The sequence below is a fragment of the Ammospiza caudacuta genome, chromosome 10, assembly GCF_027887145.1.
Source record: "Ammospiza caudacuta isolate bAmmCau1 chromosome 10, bAmmCau1.pri, whole genome shotgun sequence".
NCBI lineage: Eukaryota > Metazoa > Chordata > Aves > Passeriformes > Passerellidae > Ammospiza > Ammospiza caudacuta.
Window position 1 is genome coordinate 1,730,635 of NC_080602.1, and position 17,303 is coordinate 1,747,937.

Sequence of the window (17,303 nt, forward strand, 5' to 3'; positions counted from 1 at the left end):
CCAGACTGCACTGCCTCTGGAGCACGGCCCACTCGCCAGCTTTGGCCCACTCGTGGCACTGCCAGAGGAGGAAGAAAGTGCAATTGCACAGTTCCAGCCAATAAAGAAGGAAGAATGGGACAGACAAAACACCCTGTGCAGATCCAGGTGTTCAGCTGCTACTGTGGAGAGTTTGGGTCCTTGCCAGTTGGATGTGTGTCCCCAGCTGCAATCTCTGGGCCTGCAGCAGAGTCTCACTCACCTGCCAAAGCAGAAAGCTCAGGCGCTGTGCTCGCAACGGGCTCGTCTGATGCAGAGCTGTCAGAGCAATGTGAGGGCAGAGCCAGCCCAGCTGGGCCCAGGGCTGAGCCCAGCTGAGCCCTGGCAGAGCCCAGAGCAGCCTCAGCACCCGCAGAGCCCGGCTGCAAGGAGAGAAAGCAGAAACCGCCCGTCAGCTGAGGGCTCCTGTGCCCTTGTGCCAAGGCCTGCGGTGCCCAGGCCATGCTGGCAGTGCCCAGAGCTGCCCATCCCTGCTGCCTTTGGCAGCAGAGCAGGAGGGCAGCACATGTGCCCAGCCTGCAGCCAGCCAGGGCACATCCAGCCCTCAGCAGCTGTCCAGAGCCAAAAAGCAGCTGGGCAGCTGACTGAAGAATTCATTTTATCTGCCCCAGCAAAGGGGGAACCTTTGGTGCCCAGCTGTGTCATGCCCAGATCTGGGAGCAACCCCCTGCCTATAGACTCACCTGCAAATTGGACCTGGAGCCTGGCTTTGAAGAAGGTGCCAGAATCCAAGTCCATCATCTTCAGCTGGCCAGGCCAAGGAAGAGATTGTCATCTTTGAGGTTGTCCTTGGTGTCTCCAGCACCAGCCCCATTTGGAACAGCTTCTCCAGGGGCTCCTTCTCCTTCCCTGGGGTCAGACCAGGCTGTCAGGGCTCTGCCCAGGGCCCCAGCCATCCATGAACCATACAAACAAAACCAGGGGGATGGTGGCCACCAGTGCTTGTCACACCGGGTCTCCAGCTCAGCTCCAGCCCAAGAGCTGCATGTTCCCTTCTGCTGACCCCTGCTCAGAGCTACAGGCAGGACAAAACCAGCCTGGTTTGCTTTGCCACTGATTGCCAAGAGATGTGTGGAGCTGGTACCTGCCAGGCCCCTGGATCCAACTGTGCACGTGGATCTCTTCAGTCTTCTAGGGCAGAGGAACACCCTTCACCCAAGGATGACAGAAAAGATCTTCTAAGGATGGCCTGTCCGAGGGTTGCATGGACAAACACCTCTTAATGACATCTTGGCACGCTGGGGAGAGAAACCAGAAATCACCAGTCAGTTGGAGAAGTTGCCCTCCTGTTCCCATGCCCAGGTCATGCTGGGTGTGCCCAGAGCTGGGCCTAAACTTCCCCGTGGATGCTCTGTTTGGAGGACAGCAGGAGAGCAGGACATGTGCAACCTCCTCAGCAGCTGCCAGAGTGGTTTGCCCATGAGCCCGCTGCTGTCTCCCAGCACTGGTATTCCCCCCGTGCCCAGAGATGAGGATCCACCTTGAGAGAGCCATCGTGGGAACAAGATTCGCCCCCGGATGATCTCCTGGCCCCTCCTGAATGGGTGCTTCCCCATGACCAGGTGGCACAGCAGGAGGCCCAGGGACCAGATCGTGGCTGCCTCGCCATGGTAGCGTTGGTGCTGGATCCACTCTGGTGGGCTGTAGGACAGGGTTCCTGTGGAACACAGACACAGCTCAGCAGGGGGCTGCTGCTGCTCCCAGAGCCCAGCCCCAGCATCCCTGGGCCTGTGGGGGCCGCCCCAGAGGCACACGGGGTGAGCGCTGCCCTCTCACCAGCACTTGGGACTTGTGCACAAACTTGGGGATGGAAAAGAAGCCACTGGTCTTGGAAGAGGGCAGAAGAAACACAAGGAAGGCCCAACCATGACACACAAAGGAAAAACCCACCCAGTAGTGGAGAAAACCCACTCTCCCTCCCACCCAGAACAACTCGGCCTTAGCATCAATCCCATCCCAGTGCTGCACCCAGGCTGGGCCACGAGATGCCCAGGAGCACACCCTGCGAGGGCTCACCTGCAAACTGCGTGTAGGCTGTGTCTTGGAGGAAGGCGCCACAGCCAAAGTCGATCAGTTTCAGCTGCCCGCTGGCCAGGTCGAGCAGGACATTCTCGGGCTTGATGTCCCGGTGCAGGACCCCGCAGCTGGTGCAGTGCCGCACGGCCTCCAGCACCTGGCGGAACAGCTCCCGCGCCTCCTCCTCCGGCAGGAACCCCCGCTCCGCCAGGAAACCCGAGAGCTCCTGGCACCGCTCCGGACGCTCCAGCACCAGCAGGAAGCTGTCGGGGAGCTCAAGCCACTCCAGGAGCTGAATGACACCGCCACAGCGACCGGACACCTTGGCCAGCAGCACGATCTCCAGGGGTGCGCTGGTGCCGTCGGGCTGCGGGAGGAGCACGACGCCGTCAGTGGGGCCGAGGCCGTGCCGGGGCTCTGGGAGCCCTCAGCCAGCCCGGGATGCTCTGCATGCCCCGCTCAACCCACGCCCGCTCTCCCCGCAGGGCTCACGGCGGCTCCCACCGCGCCGGGCCCCGGCTCCTCCTCGCCCGGCACGGCCCGGCTGCTGCCGCTGGCTCCGCTCACTCACCAGCTCGCCCCAGTGCCGGATGCGATCCCTCGGCACGCGTTTGATGGCCACCTGCGAGCGAGGGAGAGCAGCGGGCTGAGCTCGCCGCCCGTCATGCCCAGACGCATCCTCCTCCTCCTCCTCCCTCCCCTCTGCCTGCGCCCGCCGCCGGCCCAGCCGCTCACCGGGGCGCCGTCCGAGAGCCGCGTGGCCGCAAAGACGCTGCCGAAGCCGCCGCGCCCCAGCAGCGATCCCAGCCGGTACCGCTCCTGCAGGGCCTCCTGCGCCGTCCCTGCGGGCGGGACGCGGCTTTCAGAGCTCGGCCCGGGTCCAGCAACGGCCCCCGAGCGCCCCTCACCCGCCCCGGGCCCGGCATCCCCACCCGCCCCAGGCCCTGGTGGCTTGGGGCCGGCGGCCGCGCTGCCGAGCGGCGGAGCTCGGGCCGGGGAAGCCGCAGCGGAGGCGGAGGGAGCGGCCGCGCCGCGTGTGTGCTCCGCGGGCCCCGGGAGAAGCCGGGGCCGGGACCGGGGTCGGGACCGGACCCTGCGTTGGGTCCGGGTCCGGGCTCGGGCCAGGCGGAGCCGAAGGGCGGCGATGCCGCCCCCGCACCAGGCACTGATGCCCGCCCAGCAGCGCCACCGCCAGTAGGGCCAGAGCCGGGCGGAGGCGAGACCGCGGCGGGACGGCCGGGGCCGGGCACGGGGCGGGCCGGGGGCGGGCCGGGGGCGGGCCGGGGGCATGGCCCAGCCCTGCAGGGGAGAGGGAGGCGGGGAGAGGAGAGGGACGCTGGGAAACGGACACTGAGAGAAGGGTGCCCGACAGCGGGAAAGGGAGAGAAAGAGAAATAAAGAGACAAAGAGAAAGTAAAGGAGAAAGACTGTTCAGAAGTATCTGTTTTGGTGCTCTCGCCGCTGCTGCTGCCGCTGCTGCTGCCGCCGCTGCCGCCGCTGCCGCCGCTGCAACTGAAGCACCGGGGCCGTTCGTCCCCGTGTCCGTTCCCCGCTCGCCCCACGAGCCCCACGTTCGAGCCCCGCGCGCCCCGGGGACAGCCCCTCCGTCTGCCCAAACACGGGAACTTTGCAGCCTTGAGCCCAAATGCAGAGCCCTGACTCCTGCACGCTGGCACAGCGATCCCCTCGCTCGCTGCTGGGCATTGTCCTTGCTGAGGATCAAACACTGTCGGGACACTTCCCTTGGGGTAGGATTCCTACCTGAGCCCAGCACTGCACTTACATATCTAGTGTTGCTTTCCAGTAAAAACAGGGGAAGGAAAACTCTGTGTGGCTCATGGTATTTTAGAGTGTCTAAAAATCACTAAGTCACCAATCTTAGAGGTGAGGTGCATCTGGAATTACTGGGATGGAGAAGCAGTGCAACATGGAAAAGGGGAGCATAGAAATAAATAGAGGAAAACACCTTGGATTGTTTCTTTCATTTTCATTTCACTTCTGGAAAGCTGTTTCTGTTTTCCAGGAATCTTCTCCTGTCTGCTCTTCCCAAGAATCTCTCATGGAGAACAAGGTCAAGCTTCTGTCACAAGATTTGCCACCAGGAAATGATGCCACTGGTGAAATTTTCATTGTGACTGTTTGTGCTGGTTTGGGGCAAATTTTGGGAGGAAAGCTCCAAAATGGGTCTGTCTAGAAAGCAAGTTCGAGCAGCCCCTACTCCTAATAGTTCAGGAAAAGACTTCCCTTGAGAAAAGTGAAAAAACCCAAGTTTATTTCACAAGTGAAGTATTCACAAGCATGAAAAATGAATAATATTAAATCAAACTTCTCACAGTAGTGAAGAGATGGCAAATTCAGGAAGTCCTTTTTGTGGGTTGTAGTTGGCTGCCTTGGTCTCTTCTAAGTCCCTCTGGTGCTGGAATGCAGCATCCCAGAGCTCGGGGGGCCACAGGTGTGAGCTGCTGCTGCCGGTGTTTGTCTGGGTTTTCAGTCCAGAGCAGGTGTAAACAGTTCCAAGAAAAAGGAAAGTCACAGTTCCTCCACAGAAAGAGGAACTTCTCTTCCTAAGCTAGCTAAAACCAAATTGCTAGCTAGACCTGGGCTGTGAAGGTATCAGGAAATTTCCAAATCTGGGCACTGGCGGTCCCAGCAAACACCAGAGCTGGATGGTGCTGGAGCCAGAACCTGCAGAGTTACAAATTTTGGCCTTCTGTGCCAGCTAATCCATGGACTTGGGCTGTGCCAGCACCAGGAAGTTTTCAGATCTGGGCGCTGGCGCTGCCAGCCAACACCAGATGTGGGTGGCGTCATTGCCAGCGACAGAAATCTGCCAGATTTGGGCTCTGCTGGCCCTGAGAAATTTCCAAATCTGCGTTCTGGTTACATGACACACAAGATGTGGGGGCGGTGCCAGAGCCAGTAAGAGGAAGCTGCCACAGGTTTTGGATTTCTGTGCCAGCAAATTGCTGCACTTGGGCTGTGCCAGAATTGGGAAATTTCCAGATCTGGGCACTGGCAGTGCCAGCAAACAGCCCATTTCAGGCTCCAGGCTCCAGGAAGGACTGGATCTGGATGCCTTCCTCTTTTCTTTCCTTCCTTCTTTCCTGGGATCCTGCGGCCAGCAAACTCCAGATTGGGCAGTGCTGGCAAGGGGAAATTGACAGGTTTTAGCTTTCTTTGCCAGCGAATTCTGGACATGGGTAGTGCCAGCACCGGGAAATTGCCAGATGTGGGCACTGGCAGTGCCAGCACACACCAGATCTGGGTGGGGAATGTGCCAGCACCAGGAAATTGTGAAATGTGAACTTTCAGTGCCAGCATATTGCTGGAATTATGCTGTGCAGGAACCTGAAAAATTCTGGATCTGGGCACTTGTGGTGTCAGCAAACACAAGATTGAGTTGCTGTAGGTACCAGGTATTTGCTTGGTTTTGGCTTTCTTTGCCAGAAAATTACAAGACTTGGGCTGTGTTGGCACTGGGAAATTCCCGCATCTGGGCACTGGTGGTGCCAGCAACCACCAGATCTTGGCATTGCCAATGACGGTAGCAGGGAATTGCCAGATTGTGGCTTTCTTTACCAGAAAATTGCTGGACTTGGCTCTGCCAGAACAGGGAAATATCCAGATCTGAGCACTGGCAGTGGCAGCAAACACCAGGTCTGGGTGCCTGTATTGGCATCAGGAGATTGCCGGATTTTGGCTTTCTGTGCCAGCAAATTGCTGGACTTGGGCTGTGCCAGGACAGGGAAATTTCCAGATCTGGGCACTTGCACAGCAAACACCAGACCTGGGTGGTGCTGGTGGCAGCACTGGGAAGCTGCTGGGTTCTGGCTTTCTTTGCCAGAAAATTGCTGCATTTAGGTTTTGCTGGCACTGAGAAATTCCCAGATGCTAATTTTCTGTGCCAGCAAACTGCTGGAATTGTGCTGTGCAGGCATCTGAAACATTCCCGATCTGGGTACTGGGGGTGTCAGCAAACCCAAGATCGGGTTGCTGTAGGTACCAGGTCTTTGCTTGGTTTTGACTTTCTTTGCCAGCAAATTGCTGGACTTGGGCTCTGTCAGAATAGAGAAATATCAAAATCTGGGAACTGGCAGTGCCAGCAAACACCACATTTCAGGAAGGATTGGATCTGGATCCGTTCCCTCCCTGCCTCCCTCCCTCAACAAGGCGCCAGAAGGGCTGGAGAGCAGCCAGGCAGAAAGGGACCTGGGGGCACTGATGGACAGCAGGCTGCACAGGAGCCAGCAGTGTGCCCAGGTGGCCAAGAAGGCCAGTGGCTCCTGGCCTGGATCAGGAATGGTGTGGCCAGCAGGAGCAGGGCTGGGATTCTTCCCCTGTGCTCAGCACTGCTTGGGCAGCGCCTCGAGTGCTGTTTGCATTTCTGGACCCCCCAATTTTGGAAGGACATGGAGGGGCTGGAGCGTGTCCAGAGAAGGGCAACAAGGCGGGGGGGTGGGGGGGGGATCTGGAGCACAAGAGCTGTGAGGAGCGGCTGAGGGAGCTGCTGGGGTTGTTTATCCTGGAGGAGAGGAGGCCCAGAGGAGACAAGGCAGTGTCAGGGCACAGGTTGGACTTGATGATCTCCATGGCCTGTTCCACCCTTGCTGATTCTGAGATTCTCTGAAACCACCCTTGGAGCAGTTGCAGGAGGAGCCCTGGGCCTCCTGTTCAGAAGCTCCAGCAGCCCAGGTCCCTCAGCTTCTCCTGCCAGCCCCAAAGCCCGTCCTGTCAGTCCTGCAGAGCCTCTGCAGCTCCTCCTCACTGCCCAGAACAGGGAGCCCCAGAGCCAGACACAGCAGCCCAGATGTGCCCCCCTGGCCTGGGGTGCCTCTGGCAAGGGAACAGCACCAGGCACTGCAGGAGCCTGCAGACAATTGATCTGAAGGCCAAAGCTCCTTAGCTCCTTCTGAAAGAGCAGGAACAGTTCCTCATTCCAGAGTGGTGGAATGCTGGGCACCGCAGCTCCGGGTGAGGACTGGACACAAGTTTGCTCCCACTGAGTGCTGGGATGGGTTCTGCAGGAGCTCTGGGCTCCTGTGCTTGCCAGGCACAATGAGGAGAGAAGGAGCCAAGTCCACTGATGTGGGAAATGGGTTTGTAGAAAGTTTTTAGAGCCTAATAGAAGGCCCACAAAATATGAATCTGTATATAAATCTTGAGACAAGGAATGCTAACTTAAAATTTTCCATGGAATAGGACAGATATTGTTGATAGAGTAATGGAGCTAGAAAAATATTTCTAAAGATGGCCTTGCAAATAAGACTTTGGAAAAACAGAGCTATGAAAGATGCATTGTAGTGGGACCCACAAGGGGTATTTTTAAATAATTGGCTTTAACGCATCTACAACATGGCATGGCAAAAGGCTGAAAGACCAAGAAACACTTATAATGTAAAATATTTAGGAAGTAGTTGGCTTCTGATTGTGATGGCGTGAATTATAACATCTGTATTGTCTCACCCTTCTCATGACACTGAAAATGGAATAAAAGTTTTTAAAACACCTCTCAGTTGCCCCATCTCTAGGTCAAGAAAAGAGTATTATCCAACACACTGACACACCTTTGCCTTAAGCATAGCCCAGCCTGGACCAAACACACTGAAAGGTTTCCCCTGTGGCCCATGTCTCGAAACATCAGGTCTGCTGTTTGACAACTCAGGTTGGTTTGGTGTCAAGGAGTTCCCTTAGAAATACTGGGTTTGTCTTCCTCTGTGCCTTCCCCTCAGCAGCCTTGGGGATGCTCCTGTGTGAAGCCATCTGTCTCACACAGTTTCAGACAACTTCAAACAGGATATTGTGCAAGAAGTCGTCTCCTCTAAAGTGTTCCTGCAATCCCTTTCCAGCAATGGGAAATTATTACTGATAGATGAAAGTGGAAAACCCCCAACAGTTTATTATCAAACAGAATCCCCCATGACACGCGTTCCAAGAAGGCGCCGGGGTCTCTCTCGGAAGAACAGGAGCTGTCACGGAGCAGTTCCAGCAGCTGATGGAAGCTCGGGGACTCATCCGGTGTCGGCTTTCTCCCACGGCAGAGCTCCATGGGGCGGGCAGGGCAGTGAAGCAGCTGGGCTGGAGCCCCTCGCTGCCTTGTCTCCCCGGCGTGGCTCAGCCCACAGACTCTCGGGCTGGGAGCGGGGCCGCTCCGCTCCTGCCGGCACCGTGTCCCTGGGCTTGGACAAACAGTTTCCTGCCAGGAGAGCCCTGCACACTGCTCCACAGATCTTTCATAAAGGCCCAAACCAACTCCAAACACTCTGTCTGCAGCAGCTTTGCACAAAGGGCTGCAGCAATCCGGGACAGCTGCAAGTGAGTGTCGGAAGGCTCTTGTCTTGTTCCTGACAGCAGAATTCTTGATGATCTGATGCAGTTTTATTCAGATGTAACATGAGAGCGGAGGTTTTTTGTTAAAATATTTCATGATGAGTAACAAGCCTTGGGTGCATGAGGTACAGGACTGACATGCCAAAGCATGAGCATATCCTCCAAAGTGGCCAGTTTAATTGCCCATTTTATTACTCTTGTATTTACTCCACACTAATAAGGAAAACCAAGCTCTGCTTGGAGGCAAAACAGGCATGGGATACACTACAGTCCCTCGCAGGCTCAGCAGGGCTGGCAGTGACACAGCAGGCCGTCTGCTTCACTGTGAACCACTACAGAGCTGCGTCCCAATGTGGTTTAGGTAGCGTGGTATAATTAAGAGCTCCCTTTCTGCATGAGACACAAAAAGGAGATCCCAAATGATCTTCTGCAAACAAGGTGCAAACAACACAGCTGCACTGCTGTCCCGGGTAAATATACATACAGGTGAACTTTGCCAAAGCAGTGCATCATTTCCCAGTGAAATACATGACCTTTTCTTAGCTATGGAATTGTGATTGAAGACACCTGTGAGCCAGATCAGTGGGAGATTGCAAAGGAGCAAAGCTTTGGGATTTGGGCACACTTCTCTTGGTTTCTTTGCTCAGGCCTTTGGTGAGCACAGAACACACCTAGGTAGAAAACCTTTGACTAGACAGGATCTTTTGGATCCATTGTCCCCCAAACGTGTCAATGTGTGGCCCCGTTGTAATGCCAAGTAACAAAGAGCAGCACAGATGACACAAAGAAAACATGGCCAAAGAGGAATAGGAGAGGCCCAATGAGGAAAGGATGTGGTGAGACACTGGCACATTGACACTGGCTGCACTCCCATAATCTCTAGGCTAGCAGGTCCTGGTCTCACTTTCTCCTTTTGGTTTTTTCAATTGTGTTTATTTATTTACTATTTTTCATCATCAAAATAAAATAGCTAGAATTAAAAAAAAAAACCTCATAAAAACTTAAAGACAGAATCAAAAGACTGAAGCCCCAAAGCAGATAGCCTCCAAGAAATAATGAGTTAAAACATAGAATGTGAGGCATTTGAAGAAGGCATAGTATTAGGAAACACATAGAGCAATTAATCAGCTAAAGCATGGAACACAAGGACAGGAAGGAGATAGGAATAGGGGGAACTGATGGGCTAAGCATGTTCAGAGCCAACAATGTCAAACTGACCCTAAGAACTCTGCCAAGCTATAGAGACCAAGCCAAGTACACCGGGAATTGACCAAATTAGGGAAGAGGTTCAAAAGTTTAAAGAGGAAGACTCATCGGAAAGACCCCATCTATGATGAAGGCAACAGGAACGACCACCTGAAAATTCCCCAAAAGAGATGTCTCCACCTACGCTCCGCCTACACCACGCCCCATATGAATATGCATGATTATGTATCTGATCTGATGTAATCCTATACCCAAAATTGTATATAAGGCTTGCTTTTGCTATGTGAACTCAGAAATCCACTTCGTGATTTCTCCGACGCGTCGTAATAAAATACCTCCTGCTTATCTGACTTAGGCTGAGTCTCTTAAGCAGTTATTCTCGCCTTTTGGGGCAAAATTCGGCATCATTTTCTGGCGACCCAGATGGGACCAGACAGGAGATCCGGGCCCTGAGGTCCTCCCGGGCCGGGTCCGGGGTCGGGATTCTCTGGGCGCCCCTGACGAATTTTTTTGTCAGAAGAGACCCCCCTGGACCGGCGCCTTGGTGGACGGAGGGTTCCCTGCATCTCCTGCTTCAGTTAAGAGGTATTTTAATTGTTTATTGGTCTTATTGGTAGGGAAACGGGGGTCAGACGTGACCGCCCGAAGGGAAAGCTGGGGGACGCCCCGGTAACGAATCCCAGCTGGGTTAAAACCCCAGCATTGGGTTGCTAGCATTGGGTTGCTAGCATTGGGTTGCTAGCATTGGGTTGCTAGCATTGGGTTGCTAGCATTGGGTTGCCAGGGTTAGATTCCCGGCATTGTTTTTGTAGAGAAAAGGATAAAGTCCTGCTACTGGGTGAGAGTCCCGGTAATAGAAACGCAGGTTAAAGTCCTGCCACACTGGGTTAGAGTCCCGGTAATAGAAACACAGGGGTAAAAAAAAAAAAACAACAACAAAAAAAAAAACAAAAAACAAACAAAAAAAAAAACAAAAAAAAAAAAAAAAAAACAAAAAAAAACAAAAAAAAAAAAAAAAAACAAAACAAAAAAAAAAAACAAAGAAGAGGGAGAACGCAGGTTAAAGTCCTGCTGAAAGGAGTATTTGTTTATCTTGGTATCTTTGGTTCGTTTATACTGTATGGGAAACTGTCTCAACATTGTGTTTGATGTTATAATACTGCGAATTAAGGGTTAAGAACTGAGACTGCTATCTGAGAGGTTTGTCGGCCGGTGATCTTCTTGTGTCTGTTCTATGTGTCTGTTGCAAAATTTTACAGGAAACGCCTTGTCACTCTCTTTGTAATCTTTTAGAAGAGAATCAGTTGATAGACATCCGGAAGAAAATTGTGACCCCCTGCAATTGTTATATTGTCTACGGCTGCGATTGTATGAATCTGGCAAACCGGTGTCTCATGGTCTGTAAGCGACCTCTTGTGACCAAACCTGGTAAAACAGTCTGTTCTGATATAGACCATAAGGTAGGAACTATTTTATAAAGGTGTGTGGGTATGGCTGAGAGTGAATGAGACGCAGCATCGCTGCGACGCGAGAAGCCAGGACAAAGCGACTGAAAATTGTGTGTGAAGTGTTAAACCAACACAGGGAATAACTATGGGAGGTCAACAGAGTACGAAGTGATGTATGCTGACATGTTCTTTACCCTAAGAAATAAACAGGAGTGGCAAAGAGAGTGCGGGGTAAACGTAGCACCTCAGGACCCCCTGGTACTCGCCCTGGAAAAGGATAAGAAAGGTTCGAAGCCTAAAGAACGTTGCTGTGATGCATGTAGTAGAAATGAGAAAAAGCAGAAAGCAGGTGCCAGAATTTTGGTGGCAGCAGTTCAAGAATTGCAGACAGTTTTGAATACAGAAAATTTGCAGGGAAAGACAAACAGTGGATGCCAGGATCTATTCTTAGGAACACAAGACCTGTGCATTTTTCCCGCAGCAAAAAAAAAAAAAAAAAAAAAAAAAAAAAAAAAAAAAAAAAAAAAAAAAAAAAAAAACAAAAAACAAACACAGGGTGCGGGACCTACCTGTTTTTATTGTCATAAAAAGGGGCACCTGCAAAAAAAATTGCAGAAAGAAACAGAAGAAACAGCAAGATGAGAAAACTTCTCAGGAGAATCAGAAAGGGCAAGAGTTTTGTTTAACGAAGAGGATCGAATTACACCTAGAAGAGCCCTTGATAATAAAACTAAGAGTAGGTCCTCAGAGTGAAGAATTTGTATTTTTAGTAAATACAGGAGTTTCTCGGTCAACAGTGATGAAATTACCCCAGGGATGTGAGATCAGTTGTGAACAAATCTCAGTAATCGGAGTTACAGGAGAAGCTTTCCCTGTTCCTGTAATAAAAGGAGTAAAAATTGAAACGAATGACAAATTTGGAGTAAATGATTTATTGTTGATACCAGAGGCCGAGGAAGATATGTTAGGCAGAGATCTAATAATAGCCCTAAATTTACAGATAAAACCCTGTGAAGGAAAACTTGAAATTCATTCTTTACCTGAAGAAGACAATCTAGAAATTAATGACATGGGTTGGCATCCAGGTGAGGTAGAAAAAGGTTTAGAGTGAAGGAGTCTGGTCCCTTTAGTCCCTCCTGGTCGGGGCAAGCCTGTGGATTTTAAAAAGGCAAGAAGGGACTATTTATACAGACTCCAAATATGCTTTTAGTGTAGTACATACTTTTAAAGAAGTTTGGAAGGAAAGGGGACTTAAGGATAATAGAGTCAGAAAAATAATTTGGCTGATAAAAAAAAAAAAAGCAGAAGAGCGACCTCAAGAAAAGGAGATACTAAAATCATGACCTTACAAAAATAAAAATAGAAATCCAGCAGGAGACTCTTTCCCTCCTGCTAGTAAAATTGGTAGCTATAAGGAAATTAGGAGCAACATTTAAGGAGGAAAAGTGAGTTTTTCTTGATGATAGAATTATGATGCCAAAACCAGTGGCACATTAGATCTTAGATAACTTGTATAGACGGACATACTGGGATAACAAGAGCCTTTTGTGATCACCTTTTAAAATTTTTTGGTGTATGGGGATATTTGAAATTAAAAGGCAAATTACCCAGGGGTGTCTCACCTGTTAAAAGGTAAATAAGAAGGTGTTTAAAAGCCCTCCCTCTGGAGGATGCAAAACAGCCTAGCGGCTATTTCAAAAGATCCAGGTTAATTCTGTAGACTTGCTTAAAGTAGGTCGGTGGAAATATCTGTTAATTATAGTAGATCAATTAACTCAGTGGGTTAAAGCACAGTTCAAACAGTACTTTTGGTTAATGCGGGAGCAACTTTTTCGGTTTTAAATCAAGAATTGGTACCTAAAAGTGATGAATTTGTACAAGTTGTGGGAGCAACAGGCCAACCAGAAAAAGCTTACTTTTTGAAACCTATCAAATACAGATTTGTATTTGCCAAATTCGCCAAAACCTCTACTAGGGAGAGACTTACTAGAGAACTTGGGAGCCATAATAAAGTTCAAAAAGGACAGATTTGAATTTCAAGTAAAAGAAGAACAACTGATTACAGCCCTAAGCCTAACAATCAGTTGTGTGAAACCTAAACCTGAGAATCACAATTTTGAGCGAGTCCTGAGCGAGGCATACCCATTAGTATGGGCTACTGATATACCTGGAAAATCAAAACAAGCAGCACCGATTGTTGTTGAACTTAAAGACGGGGCAAGACCGGTGGTAAGAAAACAATACCCTTTGAGAATAGAAGACAGGAAGGGGATTGAGCCCATAATCAAAAGGTTTCTGGAACTGGGGTTATTGGTAGAATGTGAATCGGATTTTAATACACCAATCTTGCCAGTAAAAAAAAAAACCTAATGGAGCTTATAGACTAGTTCAGGACTTGAGAGCAGTAAACGAAATAACCAAGATATTACATCCTTTGGTTGCTAATCCATACACGCTTTTAACTAGACTCAAGGATAATTTGGCCTGGTTCACTGTATTAGACTTGAAAGATGCATTCTTCTGCCTTCCCTTAGCTCCCGAGAGTCAAAAGATTTTTGCCTTTGAATGGGAATCTGTAGATAAAGGAAGAAAGACCCAACTTACCTGGACGGTATTGCCCCAAGGATGGGCGAACTCCCCTACGATTTTTGGGAATCAGTTAGCCAAAGAATTAGAACAGTGGGAAAGGCCGCTGGGAGATGGCACCCTTCTGCAATACGTAGATGACCTCTTAATAGCAACAGTGACAGAGGAAGAATGCATTGAATGGACTATTTCCTTGTTAAATTTCCTGGGTTTAAGTGGATACCGAGTCTCTCAACAGAAAGCACAGCTGGTGCAAAAAGAAGTGGTGTACCTGGGATACGAAGTCTCCAGAGGACAGCGATCCCTGGGAGCAGCTAGGAAAGAGGCCATCTGTCAAATGCCTAAACCAGAGACAGTGAGAGATCTGCGCGCCTTTCTGGGGATGACAGGTTGGTGTCGGCTATGGATCTACCAGTACGGGATACTCGCTAAACCACTGTACGATTTGTTGAAAGAAACTAAGGATGTTCTAGTTTGGACTCCCGAGGCAGAAGGGGCCTTCAAGAAGTTGAAGCTGGAGCTAATGAGAGCACCGGCTTTAGGTCTCCCAGATGTATCAAAACCATTCTGGCTGTTCTCCCATGAACGACAAGGGATGGCCCTAGGAGTCCTGGCACAGCAGTTGGGAACACACAAGAGAGCTGTGGCCTACTTCTCCAAGCGATTGGATGAAGTAAGTAAAGGATGGCCAGGCTGTCTGAGGGCAGTGGCTGCAGTGATAATTAACATAGAAGAGGCCAGAAAGCTCACACTGGGCCAAAAGATGACTGTGTTAGTATCTCACACTGTGTCGGCTGTGCTGGAACAGAAAGGCAACCATTGGTTGTCCCCTTCCAGATTCCTAAAATACCAGGCCATCTTGGCTGAATCAGATGACGTAACCATTCAGGTAACTAACATTGTGAACCCAGCTTCATTTCTAGAAGGGAGAGCCCCAGCAGAACCCATCGAACACGACTGCCTGGAAACAATTGAAGCCGTCTATTCCAGTCGCCCAGATCTCAAAGAAGAGCCGCTCGAAGGTGCGGACAACTGGTTCTCAGATGGCAGCAGCTTCGTGAAGCAAGGAGTAAGAATGGCTGGCTATGCAGTCACCACTACAGAAAGGGTAATTGAGTCAAACCCCTTGCCTGCAGGGACCTCAGCCCAAAAGGCAGAGCTGATAGCTCTGACCCGAGCCCTGGAATTGGCAGAAAACATACAAATTAATATATGGACAGACTCTAAATATGCCTTCTCTGTTGTACATGCTCATGGGGCCATCTGGAAAGAAAGAGGACTATTGACTACACAAGGAAAAACAGTCAAACATGCAGAAGAGATTCTGCGATTGCTAGAGGCGGTCCAACTCCCAGCACAAGTGGCCATAATGCATTGTAAAGGACATCTGAAAGGTAACACTATTCCAGAAATAGGGAACAGGAAGGCAGATACAGAAGCTAAATTGGCTGCCACAAGGAAAAGAGAAGTGGAAATAGTGGCCCTAATACCAGGAGAGCTGGATACCAATATCCAGCCAGAATACCAAGAATCAGATCATAGATGGATTCAAAAGAATAAAGGTAAACTGTTAGACAGTGGATGGGGACAATTAGAAACAGGACAGTTGATAATACCAGGGAACATAATGTGGCAGATTGTGAAGGCGGAGCATGAAAAGGCCCATTGGGGTCTAGATCCGCTTTATCAACATTTGCGAGCCAGGATAGCAGGACCGAAATTATTTACTACTGTAAAGCACGTCACATCCCAGTGCGAGCGGTGTCTGAAAAGTAACCCGAACACAGGAACCAAAGTACATCAAGGAGCCATAAATCGAGGTAAATTCCCAGGTGAAGTATGGCAAATTGATTTTTCTGAACTCCCAAGAAAAGGGGGGTTTCGGTATTTGTTGGTACTAACTGATACATTTTCTGGGTGGCCTGAAGCATTCCCTTGTAGGACAAATAAGGAAAGAGAAGTGACTAAAGTACTGTTGAATGAAATTATTCCACGGTTTGGGGTACCAAAGAGCATTTCTTCGGATAGAGGTACACACTTCTGTGCAAAAGTGGTGAGAGCAATAAGCAAAGCATTACAAATCAAATGGCAACTACACACACCTTATCGTCCACAGGCCAGTGGGCAAGTGGAAAAGATGAATCATCTCATCAAACAGCAAATTGCCAAAATATGCCAGGAGACTAATTTGCAGTGGTATCAGGCTTTGCCTATTGCTCTGCTTAGGCTGAGAGTCAAACCAAGATCAAAAGAAAAGTTAAGCCCATTTGAAATTTTGTATGGTAGACCTTATGCTATGCAAGTTGTAAATGGGGACGCTATAGACCAAATCGGTAATCAGTATATTTATGATTATGTAATTACGGTGGGGAAACAGTTTGATAAGAATGCTACTGTGGTGATAGGGCACCAACCTAAACAACCCGACTGCAAATTGCATCCGTTTAATCCCGGTGATTGGGTGTATGTTAAGAATCTTTTAGGAAAACCCCTACAAGAGAAGTGGGAGGGACCTTTTCAAGTACTGCTGACTACCTTCACTGCGGTTCGGATCAAGGAGCGACCCACGTGGATCCATTACTCACGAGTCAAGAAAGCTCCGGAGAATAAAAAAGAGGAGCAGACATCATGATCCTGACTCCACCTCAGATCTTCACAACCCTGATCATTGGACTAATGATAAGTATAGTGCTTCCCCAAGACTCTTCCCCAATAGACCCATGGTCTCATGCGCACCAGTGTATCCACCCAGAGTTGGGAACGAGAGGGCCCTATTTCGAGGTTTATGTCTTACGTAACAATCAGCCATATGCAAGTGAAGTGTGGGATCAGCCCTCCATGGTAGCATACAAGGGAGACCAAGTCCAAATTGGGTGTCGAGAACTTGACCCAGAGGAAGGGAAAACAAGGCGGCTAGTATTAACAATTAAACCCTTGATGCCAGCCTTTAAACATAACCTAATTACCTTTAGTCCAGTGAAAATGGGCAGGCCCACAGTCTGGATCCAGCAAAAGGGCCCAATTTCATGTCAGTGGAGCGACTTCAGGGAGGATCCACCTGGATCACAACAACCGATAAAGGGGGTGATTTATAGAGAAGATTCACTTGGGGAGCTACGCCCTCAAAACATAACCTATGACCCTCACCCCCTTCTCCATTCTCCGGGAGAAATTGTAATATCTAGTGGTCCTGAGGGAGGAAAAGCACTGTGTGAGATGGCATTTAGATTGGATCAGTCAATGACGTTCACATGTGAAAGGGAGTTGAAAACACTGGGACAGGATATTAGCTCCCTCGGGCGTGCTCTCGGGCGTGCTGTCGATTATAGGATACAATTACCAGAAGACGTGATCCCATTGTATCCAGATCTAGATTTGCCTCAAGAAACCACCCTACCAGTGGAGTGTAAAGCAGTACACAACCTAACCTTTATAGGGCCTCAGGTGATAAGAAAATCTAACGAACTAAAATTATTGTTAGACCCCACTTATTCCCTGAAAAAGGTGCAAATTCACACTGATATTACTTATTTGCAAAAGGATTGCCGACCATTTATACAGCAAAGCCTTAAGGGATGGAATGCATGGCTAGCGACAAGGTCTCATCACAGAAAAACAAAAAGAGATCTAAGTGGGTGGATTGGCACCGGATTTGGCATAGTAAACACAATAGATCAAGAG

The 17,303-nt window shown here is 50.0% G+C and overlaps 2 protein-coding genes across 2 annotated transcripts; one reads left to right on the top strand and one right to left on the bottom strand.

Annotated features, from left to right (window-relative positions):
- Positions 1-1,170: 1,170 nt before the first annotated feature.
- On the bottom strand, positions 1,171-4,866 carry LOC131562080 (serine/threonine-protein kinase pim-1-like). Its single transcript, XM_058811657.1, has 6 exons — positions 4,805-4,866; positions 2,791-3,025; positions 2,627-2,677; positions 2,056-2,422; positions 1,520-1,696; positions 1,171-1,277 (listed from the first exon to the last, which is right to left on the bottom strand). Exons 1-6 carry the CDS (start codon positions 4,864-4,866, stop codon positions 1,171-1,173), a joined length of 999 nt encoding a protein of 332 aa, XP_058667640.1.
- A 385-nt stretch (positions 4,867-5,251) lies between these two features.
- LOC131562081 (uncharacterized) lies at positions 5,252-16,254 on the top strand. The gene is given in 4 exon segments (XM_058811658.1): positions 5,252-5,255; positions 10,882-10,956; positions 12,976-13,391; positions 13,393-16,254. Coding segments are annotated over 4 exon segments (3,357 nt in total).
- The last annotated feature ends 1,049 nt before the right edge of the window (positions 16,255-17,303 follow it).

Coding starts and splice junctions, on each gene's coding strand:
- LOC131562080 (XM_058811657.1), bottom strand. CDS start 4,866: ATGACGCCACCCACATCTGGTGTTGGCTGGCAGCGCCAGCGCCCAGAT. Junction 2,423..2,626: donor TCCGGCACTGGGGCGAGCTG/GTGAGTGAGCGG, acceptor CTCCTCCCGCAG/CCCGACGGCACCAGCGCACC. Junction 1,697..2,055: donor AGCCTACACGCAGTTTGCAG/GTGAGCCCTCGC, acceptor TGTGTTCCACAG/GAACCCTGTCCTACAGCCCA.